This window comes from Myiozetetes cayanensis, unplaced genomic scaffold (assembly GCF_022539395.1).
Source record: "Myiozetetes cayanensis isolate MyiCay16 unplaced genomic scaffold, myiCay2020 scf6-25, whole genome shotgun sequence".
NCBI lineage: Eukaryota > Metazoa > Chordata > Aves > Passeriformes > Tyrannidae > Myiozetetes > Myiozetetes cayanensis.
In genome coordinates this window covers 25,111,541-25,134,291 of record NW_026087853.1, presented here as the reverse complement: position 1 = coordinate 25,134,291, position 22,751 = coordinate 25,111,541, and the positions used below count along the sequence as shown (strand labels likewise).

Sequence of the window (22,751 nt, the reverse complement as noted above, 5' to 3'; positions counted from 1 at the left end):
ATGAAAAATAATGGGTTTGTAAAATACAATGGCCAACAGAAGCTTTTTAGAACACTGTTTTCATTGGCTTTGTAAACAAGAATACAATACTAAGAGGCAGTGATTTTTTCATACGTGGGAAGGGTAACTAAAACTGGTGAAGTGTGAAAACAGAAAGTTGAAGAGAAATTATTTTAAAATGGCATATTAATCTCCCCTAACACATAGCATTTAAGTGCATTTAAATTTAGAAAGAAGTGACTTTTAACTGTTAAAAAATTGCATTAATGATGCGTAGAGCTATCTACTTATGCTGGCAGTCCTTTCAGTCTTCCAGTCTGACACTTCCTTTTTTATCCAGCCAGCTAATTTCCCCTCTTTTGTGAGGAGTAACTGTTTTCACACTAGTGCTTACCCAGCAAGCCTCCTCATTGTTTCATGGTTAATTATCTTCTTGAGCTTCACCTTCTCGAGTGAAGGAAGAAAGACTGGGCCTCCCCACAGCTGTAATGAAAGCTAGGTTTTAGAGATTCACTTTGTGAATAAATGCAGTCTCTGATCTTCAAACTTAATAAATGAGTTCCTAAGCTTTATGGAGTCACAGCTCATCCAACAGGTTTACTGAACAATTCAGAAAGACTCTTTATTCTAAAAATCCTTTTTAATTTTTAAAAGGGGAGAACTATTGTTTCAGTGTGAAACTAAATACCATAAACTGTTCCAAAATTTCTAAGCATTACACAAAAGGTACATGTCAAACATTCAGTTTCAGTACAAACCTGAGCTGCTGCATGAAAGACTTTGAGCTCTTTACTGCTTATTAACAATAGTTCTGCTAATAATGTTAATACTAATAGCCCTGTGCCCCTCAGTTATTACACCAATTTGTAAACTCTTTGAATTCATTGGGCCTATTGGGCCTCACCAGCATTGAAAATTGTTGTTGTGGATAGTCTTAAATCTTCAGTTTATGTTTCGATTTGAGCCCAAGTTTAAACTGCGCAACATTAAAATAAATTCTCCTGTAACAGAAGAAAGATTAATAATGGCAAATAGTGATTTTGTAACACTGAGCTACTCCCCATTGTAATTTTGTACTCAAACTAAGGCAGGCAAATATATAATATAACAAGATGTTGTTGTTACTTTGTCTTCTTTGAAGTGAATTTCTACGAAGTATGCTTATATTAAATCATTTCCCAAGTGACCAAACAAAAATGTGCACTTAATTCCAGTACTTGAGACATTGCACACGACCTATTCAATTAACTACCTTAAACTGAAAATTCTATTCCTTTTTTTCCAGCCAGCTCCAGAGCTGTGTTGGCATCTAATATGTACAGAGAAAGCTATAAACATAATTACATACCATAAATGGAGACAAGAAAAAAATCTGGTACTTCAAGGATGAGATGATCTTAGTGAAAGAGCTCTGCCTTGCCTAGGGACCTCTTATATTTGGAGATCAGGCCAGTGTTTTTATATTGCAATGCTTGTAAAGCAGCTTTTCTTAGATATAAACTTGTAATGGCAAGGAGCAGTTGCATTGCTGTAGTCTCAAGGTGCTTACCATTGTAATTTTGATTCATCACCAGAACTCTCTGCCATTTATTGACAACTGTGGTGTTTAACTTAACACTTGGAAATCCATAGGTAGGCAGACTGTGCAAGTACTTATACAGTATTCTTCTAGCCTTTGACTTAACAATACCTGCTTATTAACTTCCCCATAGTCAATATCCCAAATTTACAGATGGTGAATCAATGACTTCAGGAAGTGCCTGAACTGAGATTACAAAGAAATTGTGTTGAAAATTTAAATAAGGGGAAAAAGAGTCTGTTCTCTTTGATAACATGAATTAGGCTAAATTGGGTGGTCTCTCAACTGATTCAGGAGGAGAAGAAACTGATGATAGAGGCAGATATTTTTCATGCAGTCCTGTTATTCATAAATAATAGATAAAGTCTCCCTTTCCAGTATACAGAAAGAATTTTTATTTAGAAATTCAAGCCTCTCTCTTCCAGCCCTTAGTGAGAAAACTTTCTTTCTAGGTTTCTCTTAAGGTCACGCTCCCAAGGACTTATGTCCTGCTCTTTTGTACCTTATATCTATCTGTTTCTGTGGTGATTCTCACCCTTTAGTGTTTTTTCACAAACACTCATTTCTGCTGAAACTAAGCTCTTAAAAACGCTCTGATTCCAGGTGTCCTGATGTGCTTGTTGTAGGCTGGAGATGGCTATTGTGTCTACTAAGTCCATTCTTAGTGTCCAGTGAGTTGTTCTGGTTTACACTATTACACTTTAAAAGCATTACCAGATCCAATGTAATTGATACTAAATTTAAAGTATTCCTAATCAGTATGCAGACCTCTTAACTAGTACAAGGACAAAGGAATAGTGATTTTATTGTGCTACTGTAGCTTTGCTAGTACAATTTTGTTCAAGAGCATCTAAATGCAGACTGCAGTTGATTTGGCATCAATATGGATGTTCCACATATTTCCTGGTTTTCATGGATATTTTGTCTTAACCATAAAGAATGATCTTTGTTTTGGTCAAATTCTGAAACTTGGCATGATGAACTCCCACGAACTTGCTTGGGCATGTATCTGGGGTAGATTACCAGGATTTGTTCTGTTCTGAACTAGGTGTGCATGGCAACATTTTGGTTTTAGATAAAGCTAGGAATGTTTTTCTAAGAGTTTCTCAAAGGGCTTGTGCTGGATTCTTGAACAAAGAAAATCATATATTTCTCTGAAGTAAAGGTGAGATCGAAATGACATTCAAGGGCAAAAAATCCTGTCATGTAACCTCTTGGCAGATGAAAAGAAAGCTACAAAGCAGTAAAAACAACAGTCAGTAAAACATGCCATGTAACCAGGTTTTCTCATCACAAAAAAAAAAGGAAAAAAAAAGCCCAAATACATAATTTGGAATATAGGTCTGGGACTGTAAACCTATTTGGATGATGATGTTATTCAGTATAAAAATGTTATAGATTATCTTCTTCTTTCTAGTAAAATTTAAATGGCTTCTTCAGCAAATGAGAACCAGAGATGTTAGAAAACCATATGAGGATACAGTGGTAAAAAAAGAGGCCACTGCTTCCATTGAGGATGGAAAACAGATAATGGGTAGAGCATTAGCAGTGATAGTCTGGACATAGTGTAGGGACTGAACTTGTCGAGTCCCTGCTTTTGTCTTGATCTGTGATAGAAGTTAGTTCCCACAAGGCTTCTGCTGACATGGTTCACTTTCTGTTTCAGCCTGGCTTGTACACACTGACTAGAGTGTGATGGAGCAGCTGGAGCCTTGCACTGTTTCTTCTGTCCATCTGGTAGTGCAGGAAGCTTACCAGGGAAGTTAGAAGACCCTCATAAGACTCATGAGCAGGCATGACTGATCCCAGAGTGTTACCTAGAATTATCAAGTGACATTTAAATAGCAAAAGAATGCTGAAGAGAACAGCCAATTTCTCTTTTAAAACACTTCTATTACTAGTAAGGACTAATAGTTTTCAGTTGGGCATCCTCTTAACAAACATGCAGTCATTTTGTCTGCTGCTTAGAAGATGTACCCACAAAGCAGCTCTTATGACAAAGAAAATTACCTGGTTTAAAATGTGTATATTGAAATAATATCCTCTAGACTATTATTTCTGAGCATCATCAGAGAACTTCAAACATCATCATAAACACTTGAGCAATGGTGGAACCTGAGTTGTTCCCAACTTGCACTGAGACCCTTGTAGGTAACATCTGTGGCTGCAGGGAGCAGAGACAAAGTCAGTGTGCTTCCTCTGGTACAGGAATCTGTACATAAAACCACCCATGTAGGACCCTGGCACTACCCATAAGTGTATGTGACCCCTAACAGAGAAAGAGGAGTTCTGCATGTGCAGGACTGAGCGTATAATTTCATCGAGAGAGGTAATAATATTTGTAAAATGCAGTAAGAGATTATGATCTGTGATAAAGCATGCTGCTTCCACATATTCTGAGATTACATTGTAATGTGTAGGTCACTTCAGCATTATGCACAAGGAATATTATGCATATGCTTATGCTTATGCATATTGAAACACTGATGTTGGGAAATGGGGATAGTTTTTTTGATGCCTATGATATAGAGAACACCATTTAGAAAATGAGCTTAAGTGAGGCAGAAGTGAAGTAGTACAGTACACATGACTATTTCCCTCAAAAGAAGTACTTGGCATGCTTGCATTTTTCAAAAGACAAAATCATGTTTGTCTTCCTTGAATGTGCATGCATTCCTGGAGGTGGGGGATGGTTTTCTTTCCTTCTTTTTCTTTTTCCCCTGGCCCCTAAGTGCAGTTGAGTTTGGATAATTTGGCCACAGCAACTGAAGGAGAAGTTGCAAGGAGGGAAGAACAGAGTTTTTATTTATTACTGTAAAAGGTCTTTTTTTCATGTTAATTCCTTTAAAAAAATATAATAGTACGTAGGGGTTACATTACAGGCCTGTTTCACCAACACAAAGTATCTGCACTGGAGTAGCACATGCAAATGAAGCTGAAACAGAGAATCATTGTTTAATATAATTCGCCTTAAAAAAAAGTGCAAAACTATCCATATTTTAGTAAAGGAAACAAATGAAAAAATGCATTTTTGACACTTATTCTTAAAGAGGACTGGGACTGAGGAAATGTCTTTATTTGGCTTAATAACCTTATTTCTTCCCATTAACATTGTCAGCGGATTAACTGCTTAGCCATTAAACACCAACTCTAAAAGCATTTAAGTGCACACCTAGCTCTGCTCACATGAGTTATCCCACTGAAATGAGAATGCTCTCCTGAGTAAAATGGTTCAGGGTTCAAAGTAGGAACAGCTAAACATTTTAATGCAGCATTTTCAAATACCTTAGAGTTAATTTAACCTTTCACTCTTCTGAGTCTATAATTCAATTGATTATTTGCAGTAAATGCTTCGTAAGTCTTATTTATCTAGTGGTAATATTTAAAAATAGGAATCTACCTAACATTGTGCACATGGTTTTTATTACATTGTTGGGTTGTTTGGTTCTTACTTTTTTTGCCTTCTTGGTCAAAACTAGTCACCTTTCTTACCGTGAACCATGTGATCATCAAGATCTTCTATAGATGTAGTGGTATTTAGTGACTTTATAATGATAGAGCCACTCTGACCTACTTTAAAACTACCCATTTTGTAGAAAAAAATACATATACATTTATACTCAAACACTGTTGCACATATTAAAAACAAGTTTCTAAATTCTGGGGAATTTAATGCAATCAGTTACACTGTCTGGTATCCTATGAGTTTTTGCCAGACAGAATGGTACCTTTGCAACATGTTTTGTCACAGACTTCAGCAAGGCCAGGACTTAAGAGTAAGCATACAGGGGCTCACCCTATGGAAATCTGAAGCTCTGTAGCACACTCAAAGATTCTCTTTAAATATAGTTTGTCTTACATGTGGAGATCAGCATTTCTGTCTGTGATAGACCCCTTTCTTGCTGGGTATTTGCAATTCAAGAAGGAATCACAGAATGATAGAATGGCCTGGGTTGAAAGAGACCTTAAAGATCACCTAGTTCCAACCTAGGTTGCTCAAATACCTTGAACCAGGCAGTATCATTTGGAGTGCAAGTGCAAAGTCTGTAGGAAAGCCACATTCTTAATTAAGTGAAACAGAATAAAAAACATGATTCAGCTCTTAAGAAAGTAAAGTTTTCCCCATTGGAAATGACAGTAGATTTATTTGCTTTATGCAAAAGATACATTGTGCAACACTATACAGTTCTTTCAAATGAGAAACAAAGCAGAAGAAACAGCATCATTTTTTCCCAGTAAAGTGAGTAAACAGAATCCGTCTCTGATACCATTGAATACTATGATATTGTGCCCTCCTCTATATAACACCAAGTAAAGTATCAGTTTGGCAAATTTTAAACATTCTATTGGCAAGACCTAATAATCTATTAGTATCATAATAACTGTAATTATTCAGCACCCTACCTCTCCACTGACTAGCCGGAAAAGAGATATCTGATAAAAATAGTTCTTAGAGATTCCGTTTTTTTACATTGCTACTACTGTCAGTGCAAACATAGACTGGAGTGACACCGCCTTCCATTTTTCACTACAGAGATTTATTCAAGAGACAGTGATGTACTCTCTCCAGCAAATGCCTCAAAGTCTAAAGTCTCTTTCTTGTTTGAGCAGTTCACTAAATTTTGTAAAAAAAGAAGGTGAAAATATATACTCCTATTAAAAATGCCAAATACATAATGTTTGTGACTTAAGCCAAGTGATTTGCTTCAGTTAGAACTTGGGAAGGGTTGCCAATGGAGCTGATAACCACTAAAGTTTTACTTCAAGGGATATAATTTGTTTAACACCTGTAGTAATTCACTAATATCAATTGAGTCAGTTCCTTGGACAGAGAAAGCTATGTTGGTAAAATGACCATATCTACGTGATAGTCTTATAACTAACATAGACATACTTAGTCCTAGCATAACTAACAGTCGGAAGGAAAGTAAAATAAATAAATAAAAATAAAAAAAATCCCTTACTATCATAGCTTTGCCTGCAAAACTTCTGAGTATATCCTAGACCTCAGAAAAGCATGTGCATTTGAAGAACAAAAAAGTAGGCTTTGAAGTGGGGAGCACTCAGTGAAGATGAATGGGCTGAGGTCACAACTCTAAATGTTTTATTGTTTTAATCCATCTGACTTGCTGAACAAACACAGCAGCTAAGTACTGATTTATGGGGGAAGGTTATCTTCCTGACCAATAAGGACCAAATGTTTTGTTTTGAGAAACAAAATCAGATTCTATGGAACATAAAATCCTTGGAACCTGCTGCTGAATTCCTGCCTTCAGTAATTTCTTTTTGCAGCTGGCAGAAGCTTAAAACAGTAAAATTGTGCAGTTTAGGAAACTTTCCACAGCAATGTCTTCCTAATGCTGAGTACGACAGAGTCATAAAACATGCCATAGAGAAAATTAGTCATTTTATCTGATTTTATTTTAATCTAACAGGTTTTCAAATTAACTTAATTCTTGTCATTCTCTTGCATGTTATTTGCAGGTTGGGTAAGGGTCAGCTGCAGGTGGGAAACTAAAAACCATCCAAGAGCCATTATGAAAGCACAGTAAATGCAAATTCAATTAAGGATTTCTGAACTCCGCAATGTACAGAACTGCTCTGATAGCCATAGTTTTCCAGCAAATGGGTGTTTTCCTGGGAGTTTAACATTAGCCAATGTCTCACAGGGAGTAAAAAGGAATCTAACAAAGGTACTCTATAAAAGCTTTGGGGTAGGTAAACCCACAGAGAGACTCTAGGCTTCAACATTAGACATGACAGATTCACAAAATGCCAAAGGCCTCCCTTCCTACCAAGGAGGAAAAAATTCTTTGACAGATGTATTTCTGCCCATTATTATACCTTAACACAGCTGCAGTACTCAGGGACCTGCATTACAGCTAAGCCAAATGAAACATGAGGACACAGATTCCTCTTACATGGAGTGCCCTGGTTTATCAAATAAATTAATAATCATATCACCCTGCTGAATGGTGGATAGCTACTCTGCCAGTTGGGAGAAAAATCTTCCTGATGTCATTTGATTGTTTTAGCCTTTGGTTTACTGGACAAATTGGGATGGTATAGCCTTGTGTCTTGCATAGATATAATGCCACCTTTACCTGTAATTAGTCACTGGAGCAGAGGTTTAGACCTACCTGCGCCTCTTGCTGGTCAAATGCACTGAACACAGCACTACAGGACAAATTTTTCCTCTTCTATTTATTAACTGAATTAATATTTAATTGTTTTGTGCAAATTGGCACATGAGAAGCAGATTTCTTTTCAGAATAGCATATAGGTAAGGCTTCTTCTGAGCTGTTTCATGTCTCTTATGCTCAGACTGACAAAGTGTCCCATGACCAAAATGAGTGTCCTAACTATTGAGCTTTTGGAGTACATCCTATGATTTCTCACAAAAGGGCTGAGCAGCTTTAGTTCCTACTTCAAAGAGAGTTTCCAGCTGAGAATCGAAATTGGAGATACGTGCTTTTCCCTGCACAATTAACCTTGGCCGAGTCTTGATGAATCTAAGTCAGTAACTAAGTTGTGCACAACTGCACTTTGTTGGACTACAGCCTCATTTTATGTTTTATTTCAGTAACTTTTTGGGTTTTTTGTTATTTGCTGTTGCTGTTTGGCATGATATCAATGCTATATATGACAAACAAGACTTGCTCAAAGAAAACTAGGGAGAGAAAAAGATAAGAGTTGAAAAGTTTTTTTTGGAAAAAGTGCTTGTATTTCTGGATACAGTGATCATTGTTCAGCTGTTCAGATTGTTTAAAATAAACAATTCTACATTAGTCAACAGTTCTATTACAAGGCAAGGTATAAGCATAGCCTTCTCTAAAATGGAGGTCTCCCAATAAATAGAAAAATAAAGTGAAATTTATTTGTTCTCAGGACCACTTTAGTCTTATTCGAAGAGTTTAAAGTGATTTGGTGCTGTTGACCACTTGAGACATCACATTTGAGTGAGCAAAGTTGTCAAGGTGTTCTTCCTCTCCCACATGTTTTTAGAAGGAATAATTCTTGTTACCATATGTTCTGAGTAATAATAACAAATACCACTAGAAAGTTACAAAAGTCTTTAAAAAAACAAATTAAGTTTAGCTTAATTATTTAGTTTCCAGAGAAAGGTATCAGGACACAAGATTTGAAATTTTGGTAGTATTTCATTAGACTGATTTATTTTCAGCTGAAGACATTTACATTCATATAGTCCATCTTACTGGTCACTAGTACTGCCTTTCTTAACAAGTAAAGAGTAAACAGAAATTCTAACAAAAATTCATCAAGTCTTGTGTTTTAAGACTGACAATACAAGAATTTGTTAGAAACATTTCAAAAATCTTTTAATAAATCCTTTATATCTTATCTTTTTTAAACTTTAGCTGGTTAAGAGACATTCTCATATATCCAAAATAATTGCATGTATTTTACTAACACACTCCTATGTGATTCTGCAGAATGATTAAAACTTATTACATATAAAGTGGCTAAGCACAATTAATGTCTATTAAAGAAAAGTCAAATTTCTGTATTATATTTTGACAGCAAATAGAAAAAAAAAAAGAAAGAAGACTAAAAACCATGCAAAATGCAATATGTTTAATTTTAATTGATCGTTTTAATAGCACACACAAACGTAACAAAATTAAACACCTGTTAGTGATCATTGTTCCAAAAAGGTACTTTACTCCTATTAACTTACTTGCATGATTTCAGTGGAAGCATTTAAAGTACAGCTGTAAATATTTTTAATCTTTGATTTTTCTTTTATAGGAGCCTCTGAATGTTATTGATCCAAGTTTGATGGATCTAAATGGTCCAAGTGAAGATGCACTAGAATGGGATGAAACTGACATAAGTAATAAGCTGATCAGTATTCATGAAGACTTAAGTGATCCTGATCAGGAGCTCAAGAAGGACGATCTAAACCAGAAACCTGCTTCAGGAGAATGTGATGATAATGATGTGAATGAAGATGAAAGTATCAGTAATCGTGGAAGCCCTCTTTATTGTTCCAATATTAGTTCCCCTCCAAATCCTCACATCTATCAGGTCTATAGTCTTCATAATATTGAATTATCAGAAAAAAACCACATGCCTTTTTTGAAAAAAACATCCAGACTCTCCAGTGTAACACAGTCTAACATTTTAAACAAAAGTCTTAGTAAAGACTCATCATTTTCATCTACCAAATCCCTGCCAGATCTAATAGGGGGGACCACAATGACAAAACCTTATAACTATATATATCAGAGTGAAAACATAAGCAGGCATTCTGAGAGTGAGAGTGGGATAGTGAGTGAATGTGATACAGAAACTACAAATAATTCAGAAATTTTTTTGCTAAATGATATTGAAAGCACTCAGAGTAATCCTGAAATTGAGCATGTGGAAAGTCAAGTGGATGATGTAATAAATCAAAAAATAAAGCAAGATGAAGAAGACCATGCTAGCCTCTCAGACAATTTCCAGCTGGCACCTTCTGCATGTTGTGGAGTTGAAAAGGGTGAGGATTTGAACAGCGTTACCATGTCTAACCCTGTTTCTCTGGAAGAATTGCAAGGAAAACATGATGTGTTTACATTTTATGATTATTCATATCTTCAAGGCTCCAAATTCAAATTACCGGCGATAATGAAACAATCACAAATTGAAAAAACACATACAGAGGGTAGTTTGTTTCATGACATTTGTTTTGATAAAATGCCTAGTAACTCTGAACATAAGTCTGTAGAGTCACAACCAGATGAGTTTATTCATGACCATACTCTGGCAACTATTTGTGGAGAATCAGATCCCAGTTGCTGTAAATCTGGAGAAACTGTAAGAAAATTAACTGTTACAGACAATACAAGACTGGTTTCAGCTTTATCTCGGAGTTCTTCATTAGAATCTCTGTCTGTAGTAGGGGATTTATTCAGCTCAGGTATTTTTAAAAGTGGAGATGGTCTTCAGCGAAGTACCTCTTTGGAGAGCTGGCTGACTTCCTACAAAAGCAACGAAGATCTTTTTAGTCATCATGGCTCAGGAGACATAAGTGCAAGCAGTGATTCTGTTGGAGAGCTCAGTAAAAGAACATTAGATCTTTTGAATCGCTTAGAAAATATCCAGAGTCCTTCAGATCAAAAGATAAAGCGCAGCATCTCTGATATAACACTCCAAAGTTGCTCTCAAAAAATGTCCTTTACTGGACAGCTGTCTCTAGATATTGCATCTTCGATCAATGAAGATTCAGCAGCTTCTCTCACCGAACTCAGTAGCAGCGAGGATCTTTCTCTCTGCTCCGAAGACATTGTACTGCACAGAAATAAAATACCAGATTCGAATGCATCATTTAGAAAACATCTTAATAGGTCTGTAGCTGATGAGAGCGATGTCAATGTCAGCATGATTGTTAACGTCTCCTGCACTTCTGCTTGTACTGATGATGAAGATGACAGTGATTTGCTTTCAAGTTCCACTCTTACCTTAACTGAGGAAGAGCTAGGTATCAAAGATGAAGATGACGACTCCAGTATAGCAACTGATGAGGATATTTATGAAGAATGCAATTTAATTTCAGGACTTGATTATATAAAAAATGAACTCCAAACCTGGATTAGACCAAAATTTTCTTTGACAAGGGAGAAAAGAAAAAGTAACCTCAGTGACGAAATTCAGCACAGTAAAGAAGTTAGTAACGAGACGTCAAAAGCCACAGATACATTAAGCATTGAAACACTATTGAACGGATCAGTACAGAAAATGTCAGAAAATAATGGCAATAGTAAGAATATACCATGTGATCATGAAAGAGGGATTAAGAGTCACCCAATGAAAGACATCTCTCAGGTTGTGAAGGATCAGCTTGTGGATGATATGGAGAATGGCAATGTTGAAAATACTCTTGACAGTCAAAAGGAAGGTGTTAAAATAGCAGCAACACCTAAAACTCATGCAACACTTGATGTCAGAGAAGCTGAAAGTGAAGGTTGTATCTGTGAAGCATTTACAGACAGTTCAGATGATTCACATATGGATAGTAAAGAGACTGTTCTGTCCTCAGCTGGATTCAGAAACCCTCCAAAAGAATGTCAAAGTCATCTTCAGCCTGATCATCAGTCTGTTGCTTCCTCTCCTGCTAAAAAGCCTTGTCTTGAATCTTCCTCAGAAATTAGTTCTGCAGGCGTGCAAGATACAGCTTTACAGGCATCCTTACCTAATGGTCAACAACACAGAATAAGCATTACTGAAAAATTTGCTGATTGTTGTGCTGCCTTGAAATCCAGTGAAGCAGAATGCAATTCTTCAGCCAATGGTCTTGATTTGTGCTGTAACTGTGAATCTGCTGATTTTGATAAAAAACCCATGGAGGATGGCTCAGTACACAATTTTGTGAAGGAGATAATAGACATGGCATCAACAGCTTTGAAAAGTAAGTCACAGCCTGAAAGTGAGTCATCTGCTCCAGCTTCATTAGCACAGATCAAGGAAAAGGTGTTAGAACACTCTCATAGACCCATCCAGCTAAGAAAAGGGGACTTCTATTCTTATCTTTCACTTTCTTCTCATGATAGTGACTGTGGAGAGGTATTCAAATATATAGAGGAAAAGAGCAGCACTCCTGTGCCACTGGACTTCACAGATGAGAGAGAAAATATTGAATGCTTTTTTGAAGCCTGTCCTGAGGACGAATGGGTTGAGCAGCAGCAATCCATTTCTAATGGTTCTCCTGAAGCACAAGTTGAGCAGCAGCAATCTATTTCTAACCCAATTTCTGAAACATCTGCAGAGGCACCGGGTGAAGTGACTCCAGAGTCATTAGAAGTTAAAACTTCACCTGAAGGTAGGGATTTGTCTTTTTTATGTGGGAATGACAATAATATCAATGTTCCAAATCCTAACAAACATAGTGCATCAAACAGTTTGAAAAATGCTGATGATGATTTGCTGATTTCAGATGGACAGACTGAACGCTTGGAAAAGAATTCTCCAGAGCTTAGCACTAAAAAGAGTAGTACATGGAAATCACCTGGAACTGAAGAGCACAAAGGATGTGTTGCTGCTTCTGAAGAGGCTTCAGCTATAGCATTTCAGATAAAGCCTGGCCATTCACAGAAAAAGGATGTTTTGCATCAGAACAGAAAAACTCTTACTTGTGAAGAAAATCTCCTGAAACTTCATAAGGAAAGACATATAAATATGCACAGATAGAATGTAACCACCTCAAGGCACGTACATTATTCTAAAAACAGGTATGTACTCTACAACTTGCACTTTTTTTTTTTTTTTTTTTTTTAGTCTTTTCTTAGGTTGTGGGGTTTTTTTTACATTTTTGTACAATGAGAGGAGATAAATCACCAGCCAGGGCTTCTGTTTCATTTCAGTGCTATATCATTTGCTTTGATTACACTATAATCCTAATTTACATGCCACTAGTCAACAAATGCAGTGAATACTAATGGCTTTTTGCCCTTTGGCTTTGCACTGACTGGAGCTGCTCCCTTCTGGAACAAATCTGCTATCTTGCAGAACTTGGGAATTCTTCAAAATTAATATATAAGCCTCCTCTTCCCTCCTCAACTGAGCTGTGGAACCAGAAACCAGCTCCCCTGTTTGATGCTCTTCTACACAGTCGGACAGCTTTAAGAGAGGTTCAGAAGCACTTGATGAAGATGAACTTCCGGTTCTACAAGAATTTTGGGTGCCTAGTGCGTTGGAGTTCTACAATATTGCCAGACAAACCAGGAAGAATGGCTAAGCAGACTGGAGAATAGAGAGATAATGAGTCATCTCTGGATGTCAGTTTACCATGATTTAAATTCAGTAAGCCATTGTTAAGAACCCAGTTATTACAACACAGTATTAGACCAAAAGCTGGGGTTACCAAAACAAGAAATCTTTGCAACATCGTTAAAGGGTATAGTGTGGGGTTAGTGTAGAATAAAGACCTGAATACCAAAGCAGATGGAAACTCATAGTCACACAGCAGTACTGCAAGCTTCGGTTCTATTTTGTGGTAAGCAAAATAAGATGGCGGAACCTAAGATGAAAAGATGGCCCTGGTCTCTTCTAAAATTTGAAAGTGGTTCAGATCTGGAGTTTCTGACCTCACATAAATGTCCAACTATTACTGCACATTTAACAACAGAAGAAGACCTACAAAGCAACTTTTGAATCAATTCCTAGCATGTAGCACTGCTGCTTTGAATCTCACTAATGGTTCCATGACAAAAGCCAGCATAGCTACATGGAATGCCATTAGTCTTTGGAAACACTCTTCTAGTAGACTACAGCCAGCATGGCAACTCCAAATGCCAATCCAATTCTAAATGCTGCTGTTTACCAGAAGCTGTAGCAAGGCTAAGCATTGGACCAGGTTTCCCTGGGAAATTCTAGAATCTCCATCGGTGGAGATTTTCAGAATTCAAGTGGACGTGCCCCTGAATAATCCTTTCTACCTTTGAAAATAACCCTTCTTTGAGCAGGAGGTTGGACCAGTTGATGTTCAAGTTTCCTTCCAACCTAGGTTATGCTATGATTCCATGATGTTGCTAGGACAAAAGGCTGTTACTCATCACCACCCGTTGAAACCACTAGTGCTCTCCTATTGCAAACTATGTAGCTGTAGCAGAGGATGTCGTCCTATTTATACAAAATAGATTGCTTTCCTGCTCTTAGATATCCAACTCCTGCATCTCCTGATTTTGCTGTGTTATATTGCTATGCTTTGGGCTTCTCATTTACATATATTGGCAGTTTACCCAGCATTTACACATTCACATACGTAAAAATATATCTAGAAAAGCCTTTAGGTTATGACAGCAAGAGTCTACAGCTTGCCACTATCTCAACACATATCTATTTGACTACTGCATTATCTTGGAACCATCATAGCAAAGAGGATATTTCTGGAATGGCCTTAAAATAAGGCTACCATGGCCTGCTGATTGTCACTTAGGGTACCTACTTGGACACATCCAAACAACTGGAGAAGCACTAGAAATCAGCTGGGAATTACAAAACTCATAGATGATACTATGTATTCTAGAATCACATTAAATGGATTATATGTATATAGGAGCCTCTATTTGGAAGTTGAGATGCTGACAAAAGTCTGAGGTTGATAAGTGATAATCATGTAGACACAAGCTTTCCTAAATTACTGGTTTATTAGTTTTCTTATTTTTTTCTCTCATTTTTATAATATTGATTTGAGGAAGAATACTTGCTATAGTGAGTGTAATTTTATTCTTGTTCTCATTCTTTCACTGATGAGGATAATAACATGTCTTTTCAATTCATTAGTACTTTTCCTCTGAGGATCTCAAAATACTGTATAAACCTTTCCACACTCTTTAGAACTTCATAGTTACTTGCATGGTAGCCAGCTGTTTTTTTCATAAGACTGGGATATGACAATATGCAGTTGGTGTGAGGATATACAGGATAGATTTATTAATAAATGCCCCACAATGCAATAAAATGTAATGCAGAATTTGTATGCGACAATTTTATATGCTTAGGTTATAGTTTCCATTTTTGCCCAAAGGTTGACAAATAATTTTGAAAGAACAAAGCACTTCACACTATATCCCACTTTTTATATTTAGGAAGATACACTGGTTTCTTAGCTGGTACATATAGCATTGCTTCCATGGAAATTCTGTACTGTATTATTCCCAGTAGTGAAGTTTAGAATACATATAGTTTATCTCAGGCACACAAAAATTGAAAATATGAGCTGCTAGGTTTGGTTTCACTAAAGTCTGAGCTCCCTTCCCCCATTCACAAGCTTGATGTTTTAACTTCATCTCTCATGCTATGGGGAATGAATTACAGGAGCAATCTATCCTAATTTGTTAACTTATTCAAATAACAGTTATTATACTTAACTATGCTAAAGATTATCTTTTTGGTGGCAGATTGTTTATTTTTTGATGAGGCTAATTACTGATTTTCCAAAGGTAATTTACATTTATTACTAATACATCTTTTAAAATGTGACAGATAAATGTTGTTCCCATAAGTGTATTATGAAAAAAGTTACTATTTAAAAACACATTATTTAATTTGAAAGATAAATGGCAAACACCATTATTTTCCCTGTAGCACCTGTGCTGTAAGCTCATTTAAATGTGTAATTCCATGTGTAGCTGCAATACTTAGAGAAAAATAATCTATAGTATATGTGTACCTTAAAAACATACTGAGAATTCAAAGTTGAAAAAGGCATGGTTTCAAATGTAGGTTGATTTTGTACTGTTTCAGTATTTACTTTGGTTGTACAGGAGAATAAAACTAGTAGTGAATAAATATTTTTTCCAAATATTTCAATGCTGTTATTTAGTAGTGTGCTGCCAAAAAAAAAAAAAAAAAATTAAAAAAAAGACCATTATGGGAAAATTATAACAATTGTATAGGCAGGCTCAAAAATATCTCTGTCAGCATTGACTAGTCTCTCAGATGAGCCAACACGGAGATCTTCAACAGAGGTGCTCATAAAGCTGTGCTGATTTTATTTCTCAATCAGGGGTCACCTTGAAAGAACTATCTTTCTGTACATGAGATCAGGTGATCTTCTGCTGTCACTGTGACCTATGACTCACCAATGGAACGGGAATTTTTAGTTACATATTCAATATGCATAGATATCAGTACATTAAGGAGGTTTATGTGTTCTGTCCAAAGTCTTTTCTAGAGGATGCCTTAGAATTCTGTATGTAATGTTAGTTCTTACAAGTAAGTCCAAAAGCTATTTCCTTCCTTCTGTAATTTAAATTTAAGTTTTGGCTTAATTTAGGGAAAATATAATTTACTTGGACTAAGAAAACTAAATTGATTTTATCTGACAGTGCTGCAATATTAGCTAGAATATCCTGCCACTTACCATTACCAGGAGAAACCCAGGACTGGTGCTCAGGAAGCCTGACTGTTACTTCCTGCTCAGCAATAGATTTTTTTTTATGACTTCTTCCTTGTCTGAGTTTCTTTAGAAAAAAAAGAATAAGAATAATGATCAATGAGACCCATGAAGCATGATTTATTTACTTAAAAATATTTTGAGATCCACAGATAAAAGATGGTATACAAATGCAAAGGACTGTTAATTATTTACTGCAGGAGAAAAATAATATGCAAGTTTACACAATAGTTAATATATAATAATTTACTTTTAGAGACTGGAACTACCAGAATAATCTAAATCTTTGCTTAACTTTTTTTTTCTTTTCCTAGAAGTTTTTATAGGAAATAAATACTATGAAGTTTCTTTATAGAGTTTAAAACAGTCTGACTTTTTTAGCTCCTTACAGTAGCTGACTTAAAAAAAATCCAAATAAACAGATAATCTTGTATTGTCTGTGAATTACATAATTTTTGAAAAACTTGTCATAATCCATCAGTAAGACTTTTCTTACTTTAGATAAGTGAAACTCATGCCAGAGTTGTAGATACCTTTTGATACAATCTTCCTCTTTATTTAGATCAGTTCTTCATTAATATCTAAACAAATTGTTGAGCTTTTTACTATTTTCAAGTGAGTGTATTTCTCATCTACATGGGGAGGGTGATGGTCAGTTGCAGCAAAGAAGATCAAAGAAGAAGGTCACTGGATAGATCCAGATACTCCTGCTTAACTTGGAAGGCACATAATGCATGTCTGGAGTGCCTCCTAGGAAATGCCTGTGGGATGTGCTTTGCACTAATCTTTGAGCTGTATTCTGACAGTTATTTCTTCATAATCCTTATCATAAGCCTGTGCTCTTTGCTGAATAGTTTAACCCTAAACTCTGAGCTGGATAATTCTATAGTATGCAAATTTGACTCATTGTTGATACTAGAAGTGTCTAAATAGTTATTTACAATTTAAAAATGCAGTGATGACACTGACAGTTGTATTCACGGGTACTTATGTGACAATCTTTTCCTCTTCTCCACTGAAATTTTAATATATATGTTTGCACAAATATTAAAACAATTGATGGGTAGATCTTTTTGTTGCTTGACTTTTGAAAATTTCTGTGTTTTCATTGATTGGTGCACTTCTGAGTGTGCTGAAGGTAAGTTCACAGGTAAGGATGAGAACAGGATCCAGGGAAAATGTCAGATGTGCTGAATACCCTTGTTTCTTTAGAAACAAAGTCTTTATGAAAATCACTGAGTTTTCTATATCAGTTCAATTTTTTACACTGACTTGTACCTCAGGCTGTTAAAAGTCATTGTTTGCCTACTGTATGCTTCTGCATTAAAGGCTCTGGCATATGACCATTTAATGACTATCTATGATTGTTCTGGAAGACCTATGTTTTGCAAATAAAACTTCATTTTCTGTAACCTACTATTACTTTTTTGTTTCCTTTTAGAAACATGGCTGCAATTCAGGTGCAGGTTCATCCTGTAAACCCTGGGATGACCTTCAATTCCATTGTATCACTGCCTTTCATTACACTGACTCCCAAGATAAATTTTCTTTCCAAATGTGATTTGTCCATGTTGGCTTTGTGATCAGGCTGCATATGCTAGTCCTATGTCAGTGATCATTTTGTATTGTAGCAAGGCCATTTGCTTTCATATGGATTCCTCTCCCAAGCTACCTCTAATGACCTCCCCTTCCTAAATTGGATGCTCCTGTACTATTTATCACTGATTCTGTTCTTTGAAGTTCTGCAGAATTCATGATCAGTCTGGTTCATCTTTTCAGAATTGTACCTGTCAGTGCTCTTCTGTTTTATGTATCAAATTTAATATTTATCTGTATAATGCATAAGTTTATGGAAACTATTTTACTTCTTAAGTAAGTTTTGTTGGATTGCAGCAAAAAGAAGTCGTTAGTCCTCCTGGTTGAATAGGAATTAACCAATTAAAATAAACAGCATTTTATTTATTTAATTTAAAAATTTAATCTATGCAACACTTCAAGAAACAACTACATGGTGTTGTATATTAGAAACTGTTGACATTCTACTGAATTAAGTACGCTATTTTGGGGTTTTATGCTTCTTGAGGTGGTATTGAGAAAAAAAGTTTTTAAAAAATGTGTGCCTTGCTGTATTTCTTATACCATTTATTAAAAAGCTGCTTTCACAGTAAAATTATGTTGGCTTGAAAGGAGGAAATAGCAAGGTTAAGATGTGTGAATAATTTCTGTATATATGTATAACCAACTGCAAACATTGGTGTACAATGACAGTATAAAATGCTTTCATGTTTGTGATGTCCAGTGATGTGGAAATTATAAGCCTTAAAACCATTAGATTGCATGGTAATTAGAATTGGCGTAATAAACATAGTTTATTGGGGAAAAAAAAAGCAGAACTGGTGATCTGTTTTACCTGCGTTCCAAGAAGAGAATTCTTTATCAAAATTCAGAAGAGTGTGGTTTTCTTTCCAAATATTCCCTAGAAATATGCAGCTCCATAACTGGTGAAGATTTGTATTATCTGGCTCAGAGGTAAAGAGTTATGTTATTAAAGATTCTGCAGGTCTTTGGGGCCTAACAAGGAGACACAAACAAATAGTAATTTATATAGTCTTTTATAGTGGATCTTTTCTTTGTTTATCAGTAACAGTTTGTTGTCCAATTCATAACAGTTTCATTCATTTATATAATTACATTAAATAAGCTCTCTCCATATAGGCACTGTAACAATTGGCTGTTTCCATGACTTAGACTGTACCTTTTAAGTGTTTTTATCTAGTGCTAAAACTATATTGTGTGGCCAAAAAAAGCCAGCCAGCCATCTTTATAACCTATCTCTGCAAACATGGCATTCATCTCCTAAAAACACTCTTAGGAAGGAATGTCAGGAAATATAAAAGACAAACAGTGTCCTCTGATGCCACCTTTAATAATTCCTTTTCCAAGTATATAAATGCTTTTACAAAAAGTTTTCAATATTCCTTTAAAAAATGTGCATCGGTTTGACATACTTAGCTATAAGCTTAGATGAGCTACACTGACCAGATTACAAATTCATACAACGCTGAAGGAAAAGGTATTTAAAAACCCTCCTGTTTTCCAAATTATTAACAGCTTCCTATTACTGCAAGAGGCAAATTATTTATCTTTCAATTTAAATTTCCACTGTGTAGCCCTAGGAAGCCTATGATGTGTGTAGGGCAGAAGTTACAATTTTTATCTTAAAGTGTAAATAAGAAGAAATATTTATTATGGGAGCCTCTTGATTCTGCAGAGATTTCTGCACTTGCATATCTTGTATCATGTACAAGTCTAATGGGTTAATCTATAATTACATAAAAGGTATACCTATATAGCTAAAGATCCCTTTAATATATTTTAAATATTTTTAAGATATATATAAAGTGATTCAGAATATAAGGCCTAATTTTAGTAAAATATTTGCAGTGACAATTATGTTAATTTATGAGTTATCTTAACCATGATTTTTAAATGGTCTTGACAGGGGAATTGGGTTAAGAAAAGTTCTTCTTTTCTCCCTAGAATTTTCTGGTTTATGCTGTATTTTTTTAAACTTACTTTGACTATAGTCATACCTTACACTCTGATGACAGGCAAACTAATAAGTCAGAAGCTTTTCAGATCTGTCACATCACCTGCAGAACTGCACAGAACTCCATCAATTACTTCTACCATTCTATCAGGCCATTTGCCACAAATTCACTTTTTTCCTGGGGGAAAACAGTAGTACTTGTCAAATCAAAAACCCCACATATTCATAATACAATATCTGGAATATTATATGGTTGCAACTCAAATTTCCTTGTCTTCTTTCTGAGGGATTGGAACATTTTAATTTAACTATTAATCCCACAACTATATTATTTGGTCTCATGAGATAAAGTAATTTTTATGACTGTGATGCAAGACCCATCATTATCAACAATTGCCTTTTTGGCACAACTAGAAGATTTACCCATTTTTTAATTTTTATTCTCAGAATTGACTTTGTTGTCAATAAAAACTGATTTCTAAAGGAAGAGAAAACTCTGATATGTATTCTACAGAATTGGTTCATGTCTTAGCGTAAATCATGCTTATGGCCAAATTGTGCTACAGCTTCTTGAAAGTGCTAGAACTAACTTCCTAAAGGAAAGTATTGGTATAGTGTACAGTTAATATACCAATATTGATATACCAATAGTACCTCTAAGATCAGCCCATACAGAGAGAGTCCTGTAAAGAACCCATTCCCTGATGGTGAAGTTCTCTTGTGGTATAGACTGCTGTAAGCTTTCTGCAGAATTTATCCCCTCCTAAAGTTCCATAGACCGCTTTTTATTCCATACACTCCTGGCTCATGCTGAAACATCTGCAGTGTGTGAGGAGGCCATTTGACAGCAATGGCCCTGACACGTGGATCTCCTTTTCCTGCCTGCTTCACATTCCTTCCTCAGAGAGCCAGAGCTCTCCAGCTCTAAGCAAAGAGAGTGCACACTAACACCGCTGCAAAAAGGCATGCCTGGGACTACAATTTAAAATGGTTTTTTGTAATCTCAGTAGTTTTAAATATGGATAACCTTGTAAGCCATGTCCCTGGACTTTCTCACTTCATGGTTTGTCATTTTCCCAAGGTAGGTGAAAGTTTTTTTATGGAACAGTGCCTCTGCACCATTGTAATGGTAAGAAAGTTAGATGATATCTCTATGTCTTTACAGTTTTTGCTGTTCATTGTATCCATGTGTGCATATCAGCATACAAACACATACAAATATATATGAAATATATAATCATATATAAAAATATATTCATAATAATATACAATATATATTCATATATATAATTCACATATATATGAAATTGTTCCTGTTTGGTTTGCAATAAACTCAAATGCAGAGTCACTGTCAGTTAGATGGCATCTTGACCTTCTGCCTTGGTGACAGGATACACAGATGACATAGCTTTCCATGCCACATATTTTAGTTTCATTCTAATTCCCTTGTGTTAAGGAAAACAAGATATTTTGAATAAAATATAAAAGGCCTGGGTTTTTGTTTGATTGGTTGGTTGGTTTGGTTTTTTTGTTTTGTTTGGTTTTAGTTTTTTTGTTTGTTTGTTTGTTTGGTGTGTGTTTTTGGCTTGAAGACATCAGGCACAATGTTGTAAATTCTCCTGTGCTGCAGTGCACAGTTATTAATGTTTAGGCCAGACCAAACTAATACTTGGCTCGAGAGGATTAACGGGGACTGTCAAGTTCTTAGCCAAGTCAATCTCCTTCACTGACAAGTTTCTACAAACTTATGCCTAATAATAGCATCACTTTGAGAGAGATTTTGGCCACAAAATGACATCTGATCTATTGCCTTCAGTGCTGTGTGTCTGATTTTTTAGACTCCCCTGTCTTTCATGCCTTTTCTAGCAACCTGAAATACTTACGTTTTTCATATGGCTACTGTTTACTTTGTAAATACATGCTCATCCCTGATATTAGAAATGTCATTAAGGACTATACCATAAGTGAACTTGGCATCACTTAGGTCTGTGCTTTAAAACTGGAATTTCCTTTCCAATGGCAAGTATTATTACTTTATTTCTGATGAGTTGGGAAATAAGCTAAGTTAAAAGTGAAGTGAAAATTGTATAAATCAGTAATTTTAAAGTACAAATATTACTGTGATATTGTAGTCATTTTCAAACTAATTCTTAAAACTTACAAGAATTACAGAATTATAGCATGTTTAAAATAAATGATATGGTATGAAAAGAACAGACGAGTAAATATTTTTACCTCTTCTTTATATTGAGCCCATCTCTCATGGGACATTCTGGGAGTGGAAGGGAAAATAATCTTTAAAACACATGGAATATTTTAAAGATTTTTCTTTCTTGCAATTAGTGTGAGGATGTTTTAAATGCAGCAGTGATCCAGTTGTAGCATTTTCCAAGCATTATGAGAGTGACAGGGAAAGGGAAACATATTTGACAAGATTTCAAGCAATCATGGAAAAACACAAACCATTCTTGATGAACTTCATTTACAGAATTAAAAAAAAATCAGACTCTGGAAGAACTGATAATGAATATCAACCATATACTCCAAACCTTTTCCTTTTTTTCAGGTGTAGATAAATGCTACCGGAAAAAACGAGCCTTAGACAAGGCAGTATGGCAATTTCTCATACAGGCTATGGTGCATATATACCTGAAGTTCTGCTCTGTAGCTCTTGAAGCAAAAGCCTGAACCCTAAATTCCCTTTAGCGGGCATGGGTTCTGTT

At 35.6% G+C, this 22,751-nt stretch overlaps 1 protein-coding gene across 1 annotated transcript in view; it reads left to right on the top strand.

Moving 5' to 3' along the window:
- The window catches only part of AKAP6 (A-kinase anchoring protein 6), a 272,508-nt gene extending 253,643 nt beyond the window's left edge, over nucleotides 1-18,865 (top strand). Inside the window, 3 exon segments of the mRNA XM_050335742.1 lie at nucleotides 9,350-12,401; nucleotides 12,516-12,810; nucleotides 17,920-18,865. Coding sequence (XP_050191699.1) covers nucleotides 9,350-12,401; nucleotides 12,516-12,769 — 3,306 coding nt within the window. The 3' untranslated portion in view covers nucleotides 12,770-12,810; nucleotides 17,920-18,865.
- The last annotated feature ends 3,886 nt before the right edge of the window (nucleotides 18,866-22,751 follow it).